We start from the raw sequence: 14,266 nt of genomic DNA on the forward strand, positions 1-14,266 counted from the left end.
TAAGGACGAAAAAGCCAAAGATGAAAAATATAAAGAATAAAGCACAAACAATCTCTTTAGCAAAATGTAATAAACATTTATTTGTGCACATGAAAAAAGATTTAAATGTCTTTATGGGATAGATGTAGATCTTAATAGAATCACTAGAATGATACTATTTATAGAAAGAAATTAGAAGTAATTGTCAAAGTTCTAATATAAGTTACCTTTAGAAACGTTTGAAACGTAATGGAAAATGTCTTGAGTTTGAATCTGAGTGAAGAATGTTGGATTTTAGTGCCAAAGACCTCCTCTCTGTTCCGTGGACCCCTCTGCCGTGGACCCTCCTTCGTGGACCCCTCTTCCGCGGACCTCTCTGCCTTGGACCCCTCTTCCGCGGACCCCTCTTCCGCGGACCTCTCTTTCGTCGACCTCTCTTCCGTGGACCCCTCTTCCGCGGACCTCTATTCCTTGGAACGCTCTTCCGCGGACCTCTCTGCCTTGGACCCCTCTTCCGCGGACCTCTCTTTCGTGGACCTCTCTTCCGTGGACCCCTCTTCCGTGGACCCCTCTTCCGCGGACCTCTCTTTCGTGGACCTCTCTTCAGCGGACCCCTCTTCAGCGGACCTCTCTTTAGTAAACCTCTCTTCCGTGGACCCCTCTTCCGCGGACCCCTCTTCAGCGGACCTCTCTTTCGTGGACCTCTCTTTCGTGGACCCCTCTTCCGTGGACCCCTCTTCCGTGGTCCCTCTTCCGCGGACCTCTCTGCTTTGGACCCCTCTTCCGCGGACCTCTCTTCCGTGGACCTCTCTGCCGTGGACCTCTCTGCCGTGGACCTCTCTGTCGTGGACCTCTGCCGTGGACCTCTCTGTCGTGGACCTCTTTGTCTTGGACCTCTCTGTCGTGGACCTCTCTGTCTTGGACCTCTTTGTCGTGGACCTGTCTGCCTTGGACCTCTCTGCCTTGGACCTCTCTGTCGTGGACCTCTCTGCATTGGACCTCTCTGTCGTGGACCTCTCTGCCGTGGACCCCTCTTCCGCGGACCTCTCTGTCGTGGACCTCTCTGCCTTGGACCGCTCTTCAGCGGACCTCTCTGACGTGAACCTCTCTGTCGTGGACCTCTCTGCCGTGGACCTCTCTGTCGTGGACCTCTCTGCCGTGGACCTCTCTGTCGTGGACCTCTCTGTCTTGGACCTCTCTGTCGTGGACCTCTCTGTCTTGGACCTCTCTGTCTTGGACCTCTCTGCCTTGGACCTCTCTGTCGTGGACCTCTCTTTCTTGGACCTCTCTGTCGTGGACATCTCAGTCGTGGACCTCTCTGCCGTGGACCTCTCTGTCGTGGACCTCTACCGCGGTCCTCTCTGCCTTGGACCTCTCTGTCTTGGACCTCTCTGCCTTGGACCTCTCTGTCGTGGACCTCTCTGTCGTTTATCTCTCTTCCGCGGACCTCTCTGCCTTGGACCTCTCTGCCTTGGACCCCTCTTCCGCGGACCTCTCTGCCGTGGACCTCTCTGTCGTGGACCTCTCTGTCGTGGACCTCTCTGTCGTGGACCTCTATGCCGTAGACCTCTCTGTCGTGGACCTCTTTGTCGTTTATCTCTCTTCCGCGGACCTCTCTGCCTTGGACCTCTCTGCCTTGGACCTCTCTGTCGTGGACCTCTCTGTCGTGGACCTCTCTGTCGTGGACCTCTCTGCCGTGGACCTCTCTGTCGTGGACCTCTCTGCCGTAGACCTCTCTGTCGTGGACCTCTCTGCCGTGGACCTCTCTGCTGTGGACCTCTCTGTCGTGGACCTCTCTGCCGTGGACCTCTGTTCCGCGGACCTCTCTGTCTTGGACATCTCTGTCATGGACCTCTCTGCCGTGGACCTCTGTTACGCGGACCTCTCTGTCGTGGACCTCTCTGTCGTGGACCTCTCTGTCGTGGACCTCTCTGCCGTAGACCTCTCTGTCGTGGACCTCTTTGTCGTGGACCTATCTGCCTTGGACCTCTCTGTCGTGGACCTCTCTGCCTTGGACCTCTCTGTCGTGGACCTCTCTGTCGTTTATCTCTCTTCCGCGGACCTCTCTGCCTTGGACCTCTCTGCCTTGAACCTCTCTGTCGTGGACCTCTCTGTCGTGGACCTCTCTGTCGTGGACCTCTCTGCCGTGGACCTCTCTGTCGTGGACCTCTCTGCCGTAGACCTCTCTGTCGTGGACCTCTCTGCCGTGGACCTCTCTGCTGTGGACCTCTCTGTCGTGGACCTCTCTGCCGTGGACCTCTGTTCCGCGGACCTCTCTGTCTTGGACATCTCTGTCGTGGACCTCTCTGCCGTGGACCTCTGTTACGCGGACCTCTCTGTCGTGGACCTCTCTGTCGTGGACCTCTCTGTCGTGGACCTCTCTGTCGTGGACCTCTCTGTCGTGGACCTCTTTGTCGTGGACCTCTCTGTCGTGGACCTCTTTGCCTTGATGGCGGGAACTTTGGAAAGAAGTTTGGAGTAGGTTGGATTTTGTTTTAAATATTACATGCAGTTTAATTACAAAACAACAACAACAACTAGAGCCTAGACCATGATCAATCGTACGACGTGGGAACGAGCTATTGGTCTAAACTGCCCACAGGTTGTGACGCGGCTTCATGACCTTTTTCCTTTGGGGAGTAGAGCATCTTGAGCACATCAAAATAACTGAATCTCATTTTTGTTAGAGCATCCTTTCTTGATGACCACATTGTAGGACAAAACTTTTCTGACAAATACGGTGTTGAATGTTTCTAATCTCACTGTTACATTTATTTTTACAAATGGTGTTACTCGAATCCAATTGGAATATTAGTTTGTTATAAATCTTACTGCTCTATTTTGTATTTGTTCTAGTTTCTTTATGTTGGGGGATCGCAAACAGAGGATACATATTCTAATACTGGCCAAACTAAAGTTAAATAGCATTTTAGTTTTTGATTCTTGTTGGACTTGTACACATTTCTTTGAAATAAATAATTACATTTTGCTTGATTTTTTAAATAATTTTATCAATATGGGGATTCCACGATAACTTTAAATTTATTATTACACCTAGATATTTTGCTTTTTCTGTGTTATTAGTAACTGCATAATGAGGACGCAAAGTTATTTATTTAGAAATGAACAAGAATCTATTACATACGATGCTTGCTACAAGGTCGTCAGAATAACATTAGTATGGAAACCTCAGATAGAATTACTTGATATCACAGGACTACTATCTATGAGTACAGAGTCTCTCATTTTCGTGCCTTTAAAACTACGGATTAACGACGAATAATCGGAATAAATTAGCTTGTGATGATTTGAAAAAATCACAAATGTAGATTTACTTCCAAAAATCGCTATTGAAGATGTTACAGAAGTAATGTAGGAACAATCATGTATATATAATTGACCTTTATTACTTCTAACATTTTGAGTAGTTAAACAATATAAAAAAAATAAATTTACAATGGAACCTAGAATTTCCGCGAAGCATTGTAGGAGAATCCTTAGCCCTGGAAATCTTTAATGATTAGTCTTATCATTATCCTCGATCAGTACATGTCTGATAAGACTCAGACTTAAGTCCAACAGCCAACGTACGCCCTGATCACTGCTTGAGATGTTCCATTCAAACGTCTTTGTTAGTGTTATTTTTGGGCTTCATGGTTCATTGATTCTAAGACCTTTCGTTCAAGGAAGCTAAATAACTGAATGAATTGGTTTTAAGAAATGTGGCCACAGTTTAAATTCTAGACTAGAATTCCAAATTGTACAAACAAATTTCTAAGAACGATTTTAAAACCACAGATTTAAAAAAAAAACAAGGTTACAAAGACAGGAAGAAAGGCAGGTTTCAATATTTTTTGAAGAATATCGGTATTAAATTCTATCAGAAGTGGTCCACTTAGGCAGGTAAAATGGCAGGCTTCAATATTTTCAGAAAGAATATCATAATGAAATTCTATCAAAGGCAAATAACAGAAGAATGGAGAAAGAAGGTCGACAGATCCTGTGTGGTGCCCCACAGGTCCAGCAGACTAAGGGATAGGTGAAAGTGATTGTGAAGTTAGATGTGAACCTGGCCTAACTGATGTCTTATAATGAGTATCTAATTGATCTGTTTTGTAAAAGGTCAATCTCTTATTCAAAGCCTTAGTTAAAAAAAATTCCTTTAGTTTTGTGTACCATTACCCTTATATATACTTTGCGTTACACGTGATAATATTTAAAAAAAAATAAAAAAAAAATATTAATTGTTGTTTTAAATTATGTCCAACTTATATGCATACTAAATAGATTTTTTCTCTTTAAAAAAAAAGTTAACATTTTTTTGTAAATGTAGTATTTAGTATGACAGAACATACATAACGTAACAATACAATTGTAAAAAAAAAAAAAATATTTTCTGATCAAAAATTTAAAAACATTAGCATAAATGTGTTAAAAAATTGTAAATAGCTAGCTCCTTTACTAAAATGCCTCCGTTATTTGTTACTATTAATAGTGAATAGTTGTCAAAATGGTGTATTTTTATGAAAAAACTGCTTCCATTTTTTATTTAAAAAATTTGATTTTTAGCTTTCAGAAAAGAAAAAAGTAGCCTTTGCATCAGAACTTTGAATGATCGAAAATATCATAATGTCCCATTTTCATTTTCTCTTCTAGTTTCTGAGATATAAACGGGACGGACAGACGGACAGACAGACGGACGGACAGACAGGTCACACAAAACTAATAGCGTCTTTTCCCCTTTCGGGTGCCACTAAAAACGTAATTCTTAACATTTGAAAAATCCTCTTTGGAAAGATCCGAATACTCATGAAGATTTGAGTGTTGGAGTCTCTGCCTATGCTCCGAACGGAATGGGCTTATCAAGGCAAGGATAAAACTCCACTGTTAGTTTTGTATACAAATAAGTTGTTCTGGTTGAACTAAAATTATCAAATCTTGATATCAGCCGAATCGACTGATTGAGACTTTTTAGAAATAAGCTAGGCTCCCTGAACGTCGGCAGGGGATGGTGACGGGCGCGTTTTGAACCTATGGCCATTGCGACGACAGTTCAGAGCGCAAGTAAAAACTGGCCTCGTTGGCGTCCCCTAGGCCCTGAACATTCTTAATAAGATCCATATTATTGGCGGAACTGATGAAGACTTGTGGCTGTAACATTATTCGGAAAATGTTCAGCATACACTTCTAAGGGGACAATAATATATTTTGTTTTTCTTCGAATTAATAGTTACATCCATATAACGTTTAAACATAGTGCACTCTCAAGAAGTGAGCTATACAGATATTCAGAAATAAAGACCTACAGCAGATTTGGTAACATATATCAATATAATTGCAGTCAGGCTTTTGTTATTACAATTCCTCTTGCAAACTCTTCATGGGAAAAACCTGGAACCTGAACATGGATTTCAAAAACGATTCTAACGATTTTTATAGAAATTTGACAGTTTATTTTATTTTTGTTTGGTGGGCTGGGGGGACTATCCAATTAGCCTTACAAGGAAAAGTCTGATTTTTCAAAATATAAAAATCTTTAAAATTAAATTTGGTCTGTAGGTCTAGTCTAGGCCTTCTATATCTTGTACAAGAACACCCGTTACGTCTGAGGGCATTCCCGTATGAAGCTATTAAAGAGTTCAATAAATAAATACACTTTCTTCAAAGTCGTATCCATAAGCCTATCATTAGAATTTTATAAACTCTGAGTAGATTTATTTATGCATTCGCTTAACCTGAATTGTTTTTCGGAGGGGGCACTTGGAGCGGAGTAATAAAAATTGTTCCATTTTTTAAAATATATCTATCACTCATTAGTTATTAAGAACAAAATATTCGGTCTTACAAAAGTCATCAGCGTCATAAAGGGAGAATCGTGTTAAAAATTTTTTTTTTTGCAAAGCTCACTCTAGTAAATAGTATGTTCACGTAGTTTCCCACACACCCAATAGATCAAGTTGAAACTTTGCAAAATTATTCATTGACATAGACAAGACATGAATCGACAAATCAAGTAACCAATCAGTCAAATAAATAATGGTAACTAATCCTCCTGTATTCACAGATATGGCTAAATTGGTTGGGTTTAGTCCTGTTAAATAAATGTTAACGCTATTTCTCCCACACGCATACCCCGGTCAAGTTGATACTTTAAACAATTATTTATTGTACCTAACAAAACATGAATCAATTTTAAAAGACCCAATTATTCAATTAATTATAGGTGATTAATTAATATGTTTGATACCGAATAAGGGAAATAACGTGTATATTATTGATAGATATAGTTTTAAGGGCGGAGTTATTTCCCTTTAGATAAGCTTTGTTTTTTTTTTAAAGGATTTTTTTATATTTGCTTCTTTGGTACTTGTTTCTATTATCTTACTATAGCTAGAACAAAAAAATAAAAAATGGAATAATACTTGCAAAAGCGCACTCAACCTGACTGCCCAGCCGTGTACTATATGTCTTGATACTCCCTGTTAGATCCCTGGCCTTTCCCCCCCCCCCCACACACATACACCTCCGTTAGGGCTAGAATGTTAATAATCTTCAATTCTGAATCAACGTCCGAAACATTTACAACAAACAAAACATTGTCATAATCTTCAGTTTCGTAGAATTCTTTAGTACATTATAAAACATGGACTTGAACCCATGCCCTCCTCCTACAGCGCCCACTCGTTTGATAAACTTACTACAAAGTGGTATGGAAGAAGTATAAATCATTCCATGTAAACAGTGTTTTGAAACTCGGCCCCCTTCCATGCATGTAATGGGATCAGGGGATTCCCCCCCCTAACCAGGAAGTTTTAAGTTTTATGTGACCGATAAGCGTAGATAAAATTAAAAAAAAAAACGTATAGAGACTCAACTGACATGGTTTAGGACTCGGGACAGCAACACATAGATCTAAAAAGTTGTGACTCTAGTTTGGTGGGGAAATTTGTGGTGTCCCAGGAGACACAACACATACCTGAACACACGCGTTTCATACGAGGACATGTGTGTTGTATTTTAACTTCTCTTTATTTAAATGTGAATACGTGTTGTTTATTTGTCTAGTTTAATTATTTACTGTGATTTCTATCTTACCTGGATAACAGAGGAATTTACTTAGCCATGTTACGAAATGGTATTATGATAGAGCGTGTAATAACGAAGGTTGTATAAGAGATGCCATTAGTGTACCAAATGTAAGTTTTACAATTTGTAAATTGCGATAAATGATTTTGCTTGCGGTTAGCGAACTTTGCAATTACTTTTGTTCTTATGTCTGTAAGAATAAACATTTATAGCTTAATAAAATGTATATAATTTGAGAAAAACCATTAAATCTAGACACTCTCTAGCATAGGAGATTAAAAAGTAAAGAAGCTTCAGTTCATTAAATAGCAAACCGTAACTTTCAAAACACAATGCAATATACTACAACAGGGGCGGACTGGCTATATGGGCCTTTGGGCAAATGCCCGGTGGGTCGGTACCTAAATGGGACGGTAGGGCCACCGAAAGGGCCGCATGGATGCCACTATGTATTTAATTGTCAAAGGTTTTATAATATTCTCTTATAAAAACGGTCTTCTGAGTATCTTGTTTAAAAGAAATCTCTCTACAGTGTAATACTAATTTTATCTAACAAATTTTCCGGAATAATGAAATAGCGTACATCTTTAGAGTGCTACTAGGAGGTTTCATCCTTTTAAGGCCTACACACTAAGCGATTAAAAAGCTACATAAGGCCTACACACTAAGCGATTAAAAAGCTACATAAGGCCTACACACTAAGCGATTCAAAAGCTACATAAGGCCTACACACTAAGCGATTCAAAAGCTACATAAGGCCTACACACTAAGCGATTCAAAAGCTACATAAGGCCTACACACTAAGCGATTCAAAAGCTACATAAGGCCTACAGACTAAGCGATTCAAAAGCTACATAAGGCCTACACACTAAGCGATTCAAAAGCTACATAAGGCCTACACACTAAGCGATTCAAAAGCTACATAAGGCCTACACACTAAGCGATTCAAAAGCTACATAAGGCCTACACACTAAGCGATTCAAAAGCTACATAAGGCCTACACACTAAGCGATTCAAAAGCTACATAAGGCCTACACACTAAGCGATTCAAAAGCTACATAAGGCCTACACACTAAGCGATTCAAAAGCTACATAAGGCCTACACACTAAGCGATTCAAAAGCTACATAAGGCCTACACACTAAGCGATTAAAAAGCTACATAAGGCCTACACACTAAGCGATTAAAAAGCTACATAAGGCCTACACACTAAGCGATTAAAAAGCTACATAAGGCCTACACACTAAGCGATTCAAAAGCTACATAAGGCCTACACACTAAGCGATTCAAAAGCTACATAAGGCCTACACACTAAGCGATTCAAAAGCTACATAAGGCCTACACACTAAGCGATTAAAAAGCTACATAAGGCCTACACACTAAGCGATTCAAAAGCTACATAAGGCCTACACACTAAGCGATTCAAAAGCTACATAAGGCCTACACACTAAGCGATTCAAAAGCTACATAAGGCCTACACACTAAGCGATTCAAAAGCTACATAAGGCCTACACACTAAGCGATTCAAAAGCTACATAAGGCCTACACACTAAGCGATTCAAAAGCTACATAAGGCCTACACACTAAGCGATTAAAAAGCTACATAAGGCCTACACACTAAGCGATTCAAAAGCTACATAAGGCCTACACACTAAGCGATTCAAAAGCTACATAAGGCCTACACACTAAGCGATTCAAAAGCTACATAAGGCCTACACACTAAGCGATTCAAAAGCTACATAAGGCCTACACACTAAGCGATTCAAAAGCTACATAAGGCCTACACACTAAGCGATTCAAAAGCTACATAAGGCCTACACACTAAGCGATTCAAAAGCTACATAAGGCCTACACACTAAGCGATTCAAAAGCTACATAAGGCCTACACACTAAGCGATTCAAAAGCTACATAAGGCCTACACACTAAGCGATTAAAAAGCTACATAAGGCCTACACACTAAGCGATTCAAAAGCTACATAAGGCCTACACACTAAGCGATTAAAAAGCTACATAAGGCCTACACACTAAGCGATTCAAAAGCTACATAAGGCCTACACACTAAGCGATTAAAAAGCTACATAAGGCCTACACACTAAGCGATTAAAAAGCTACATAAGGCCTACATTTCTCATACAAATATGTATGCATGTGTACAGTTATCGATACTCGAACTTAATATAATGATTTTGAGGACAGGCCTATAATCGGATGCCTATCATATGATATGCAGTTTATGGGCCTGACTATATAGAAATGCCCGGGCCGATTTTGACACCCAGCCCGCCACTGTGTAACAACAATAATAGTTATTACATAAGATTTTATTCCTCTTGACATAATCTGGGACAAAAGCTCGTAAAATAATATTCTTTATAAATAACCAATAAGGTTATGGTTAGGGTTAGGGTTAGGGTGAAGCAAATTAATAAATGCAATGATTTAATATAGTTTTATCAACAACTAGACTAACTCATGCCCTTTATACCTAGGACGTAATTATCTTTTTTTTTAATGAAAAATATATATAAAGTAGCACGTTTGGACCATGAGATCTATAGGTCAGATGATGTAAACATTACCAGTTTTTATGACCAATTGATAACGAGGGTGTAATACGGCCAGTACAACGACCTTTCTTTTCCCAAACTAATACTAATTACTAATACTAATAATAATTAGAGTGGCATGGACTCAAGGGCGTTCTAAAAATCCCGAAATTCAAAATCCCAGATTTCATTGAAATTTGAGCAATGGACCTTTCTTATTATCTTATAAAATACAGACGTTACCTCAAAAAAATAAGATGATTACGTCCTACGCTTCATGCATCTAGCCATGTATGTTAGCCAATGATTTAAATTCTGCCAAGTCACTGGTTTTCCTAGCTGGCTCAGGCAACCCATTCCATGCTCTAATAGCGCTAGAGAAGAAGGAGCTTTTGTAAAAATTTGTCCTAGCATATAGAACGAGGAATGTGCCTTTATCTTTGAGTCTTTCTGAGTATTTTGTTATTTTATTTGAAGATTATGGTTCAGTGTTTTACGTATCATTACTACTTTAACTTTAAAACGAGAAATAAAGAACTTGAGTCCACTCCTTCCTTATCTTTGTTTGTGGGAAATCCTAAGAACTAAATGATGTCGTTCTCTCTCTCTTTCTCTCTCTTTCACTCTGTCTCTGTCTCTCTCCCTCTCTCTGTCTCTCTCTCCTTCTCTCTCTCTCTCTTTCACTCTGTTTCTCTCTCTTTCTTTCACTCTCTCTCTGTCTCTTTTTGTCTCTCTCTCTCCGTCTCTCTCTCTCTCTCACTCAGTCTCTCTGTCTCTCTTGTCACTCTCTCTTATCACTCTCTCTCTCTCTCCTTCTCTCTTTCTCCCCCCTCTCTCTGTGTCTCTCTCTGTCTGTCTCTCTCTCTCCTTCTGTCTCTCTCTCTTTCACTCTGTTTCTCTCTCTTTCTTTCACTCTCGCTCTTTCTCTTTTTGTCTCTCTCTCTCTCCGTCTCTATCTCTCTCACTCTGTCTCTCTATCTGTCTCTCTTGTCACTCTCTCTTATCACTCTCTCTCTCTCTCTCTCCTTCTCTCTCTCTCCTCCCTCTCTCTGTGTCTCTCTCTGTCTGTCTCTCTGTCTCTCTCTCTCTCCCCTTCTCTCTCTCTCCTTCTCTCTCTCTCTCTCTGTCACTTTGTGTATGTGTGTGTGTGTGTTGTGCAGAAATGCATTTTTCTAAAGTCTACAGTGTACATCTCATGAAGCTAAAAGAGCGTAGGTAACTAAATGAAACAAAGTTGCGGGAAGGGTCGATACTCAAGTCGACGCCCATGTAACGCGTAGCTCAAGAATATTTGTAATGAACTCACTGGACAGTATTAACTCCAATGAATTTTGTATCCCTTTAACGAAGCTCGACCCTAGCAGTGCCAGAGATAGACATTTAATGCAGTTCCATAATAAAAATAATAATAATAATAATAGTAATAATAATAATAATAAATGTAATACTAAATGTAATAAAAATAATAAAACAATGTGAAAGTACACTCTAAGAAGAAAGCTAAGTCTGTAAGCGTTTTATTTTTCTTTCTTTCTTTAATATTTCTATACATAGTCACTCGTCGATATACATGAATTAGAACTAGAAGTATAAGTAGACAGTAAATAAAATATATTACCACAGGGATCAAAGCGAGTTAAAAGATACTTGGTGCTTAAGTTGGGTGATTAATCATCCTTCAAATATCTATCTTATCTAATGTAATCTTATCCATTCATCCATACATCCATTAATCCATCCATACATCCACCCACCCATCCACACATTCATCCATCCACCCATCCATCCATCCATCCACCCATCCACCCACCCATCCATCCATCCATCTACCCACCCATCCATCCACCCATCCATCCATCCACTCATCTATCCATCCACACATCCACCCACCCGTCCACCCATCCGTCCACCCACCCATCCACCCACCCATCCATCCACTCATCCATCCACCCATCCACTCATCCATCCACCCATCCATCCACCCATCCACCCACCCATCCATCCACACATCTACCCATCCATCCATCCACACATCCATCCATCCATCCACCCACACATCCATCCATCCATCCACCCACCCATCAACCCACCCATCCATACACCCACCCACCCATCCATCAATCTATCCATCCTATCTATAATATAATATAATATAATATAATATAATATAATATAATATAATATAATATAATATAATATAATATAATATAATATAATATAATATAATATAATATAATATAATATAATATAATATAATCTCTCTCTCTCTCTCTCTCTCTCTCTATATATATATATATATATATATATATATATATATATATATATATATATATATATATATATATATATATATATATACATATATTAAATAGTTGACCAATGACATTGTCCTTTCAAATGACTCGAAGTTTAGGTACCTCGTTCTGGAGACCCCATGAGAAACATGCGCACTTGTGTGTTGTCTGTTTTATAAGTTGATTTCTTGGATATGCCATTACAGTGTTGCTCAATTAGGGCTCAGTCATACTCAGCGGAAATGGCCAAACGCCGTATTTCTGAACACGGGCCAACGGGTATTTTGCTACGCCACTGAGAGTGAGATGATTTAAGTTTTTTAAAATACCTCTCTCACCCCTCCCTACCCCCTCCCCCATTGTCAGTACGTCCCACCCCCGAAACTGACTAGTTAGGGATTGATGCGTTCAAGACACATCGACTATACGACATTGAGTGATAATTGCACGATATATGAAGGAAAAAAAGATTCATTTCTATAGAAGTCTAATTATAGCTTAATGCCCTTTACGAAGATTTCTTGTACATTCTAAGATCCGAATTACCTGTAAAGTTATTAGGCCTACAATCAGATCAAAGTCTTGTCATTCAAACATTCCATCCTAAGGTTGGAGAACACTGTTGCTTTGGATTTTCCCAAAACCTTGTCGTGGAAACGCACAATGCAATACATGAATACTTATATTATTAGCCAGGCCCGTATAGGAAAAACCGATATTGTTTTTATGATGTCTGTCTGTCCGTTTGTATGTTAAAAAAGAAGAATGCTAAGCTAGTTATGATCTCGTTCTCGTTTTTTTTTAAAGATTATTTATTTGATGTCATTATATACACACCATTTAAAAAACAGTTTAAAAAGCATTTTCTCTTAAACTCCCGTTTAATGTCAAAACACACATGCAAAGACTAAACTAACTGCATATATATATATTATATATATATATATATATATATATATATATATATATATATATATATATATATATATATATATATATATATATATATATTTTCTTAATTCTTAAATGCAACTCCTGCTTTTAATCTTTCGAAAGGCTGCCCACCTTTTTTTTTATCTGTTTTCGAACTTAATATAACCACTGTAAAAAAAAAAACAATGAGCACATTGTATAGTTCGCAAAATAAAAATCATGTTGTAAATAAACAAATTATAGCTTTTATATGTAGCGCTACTTTCATGCTTATACCATGCTCAGAGCGCTATGGACCAGTCTCATTTGTGAACCACTGGGAATAGGGTTTTTCCGTGCTGCCCTTAGTCGCTCAGTAAACAGAACCCTGCTCGAGTCGGGTGTCTAAATTTGAGCCCCCTTCATAGGTAACCAATCCAAGTCAAGTTCAAACGACCACGTATCCCACAAGTATAAATTGTATCCGCATTTGTCAATGTAACTTACGCGGGCATTGGTGTGCAATGTATTACAATGAGAAAAGTTGTTCAGCAGGGGCCGCCTACAGTTTTGTACTAAGCATATATCAACTCTGTCTTTCTGTTGTCTGTTCGTCTGTCTGTCTGGTAGAAAGCCGCAACATGTTTTTCTCCCATTTCCCATTCTCGAACCAAGTTAAAATTTAGCTCTATTATTCCTTTAACCTGACAAGACATGAATCAATAAAAAAAACAATTAGTTAATTTATTGTTGGTGATCAATTATTTTGTTTGATATCGAAATAAGGGGAATAAATGCTACGAAATGAGAAATGTCGATGTATATATGGATTTAATCCCCTATATACGTTTTGCCACGTTTTGTCTCTTACTTGCCATTCTTGCATCAAGCTGAAATTTTCCATAATTATTCCTAGTTTATAACTATACACGAATCGATCCAAAAATTAACCGATTAGTTAATCAATTAGTACTAAATTTGTAATTTTGATTTATATAGCAGAAAGGAAGATAAACCCTGACATTGTCAGATAAATTTATTATTTACTAAAGTTACTTGCCATTTTTCCCTTGGATAAGCTTTGATGTTTTTTTAAAGTAATCTTTTTTATTTCAATTGTTTGTTGTTTGTTTTTCTTTTTTTTTTGTTTACATATTTTTCACTAAAACAATGTCTGAAGGAGGGACATCGCGATTGCTCGGTGATGGAAGAGGGAGGGGTTAAATAGGAGGGACCAAATGGTTTATAATACTCCCCATATGTCATTGTCACTGTCGTCATCATCATCATCAGTCTGGGGATGCATACACAGAAGACGTCTCATTTCTTGTAGAGCAGTTTCTCCTTTTAGTGTCATTAGCATAGTCATCATCAGTCCCCTGCTCTTTTGGACCAGTGGGGCACCACTGCTGATCTGTCGACCCACTCTCCTCATTCGTCTCTATCTTT

At 39.2% G+C, this 14,266-nt stretch overlaps 2 protein-coding genes across 11 annotated transcripts in view; one reads left to right on the top strand and one right to left on the bottom strand.

Annotated features, from left to right (window-relative positions):
- Positions 1 to 443: 443 nt before the first annotated feature.
- Positions 444 to 1,280, bottom strand: LOC129923597 (cyclin-dependent kinase 11B-like). Its single transcript, XM_056015234.1, has one exon. The coding sequence runs from the start codon at positions 1,278 to 1,280 to the stop codon at positions 444 to 446; it is 837 nt and encodes a 278-aa protein (XP_055871209.1).
- Positions 1,281 to 6,843: 5,563 nt separating this feature from the next.
- The window catches only part of LOC106050795 (uncharacterized), a 40,584-nt gene continuing 33,161 nt past the window's right edge, over positions 6,844 to 14,266 (top strand). For 6 of the 10 annotated variants that reach the window (XR_008775528.1, XR_008775527.1, XM_056015047.1 and 3 more), the window contains exon 1: positions 6,844 to 7,175. The gene's annotated coding sequence lies outside the window, so the exon portion shown is untranslated. The remainder of the gene's footprint in view (positions 7,176 to 14,266) is intronic. The other 4 variants (XM_056015049.1, XM_056015051.1, XM_056015054.1 and 1 more) reach the window with 2 other exon arrangements.

The sequence above is a fragment of the Biomphalaria glabrata genome, chromosome 17 (genome assembly GCF_947242115.1).
Source record: "Biomphalaria glabrata chromosome 17, xgBioGlab47.1, whole genome shotgun sequence".
NCBI classification, from domain to species: domain Eukaryota; kingdom Metazoa; phylum Mollusca; class Gastropoda; family Planorbidae; genus Biomphalaria; species Biomphalaria glabrata.

Bases quoted from the DNA above. Each gene is read 5' to 3' on its own strand.
- LOC129923597 (XM_056015234.1), bottom strand. From the start codon at position 1,280: ATGTCCACGACAGAGAGGTCCAAGAAAGAGAGGTCCACGACAGAGAGG.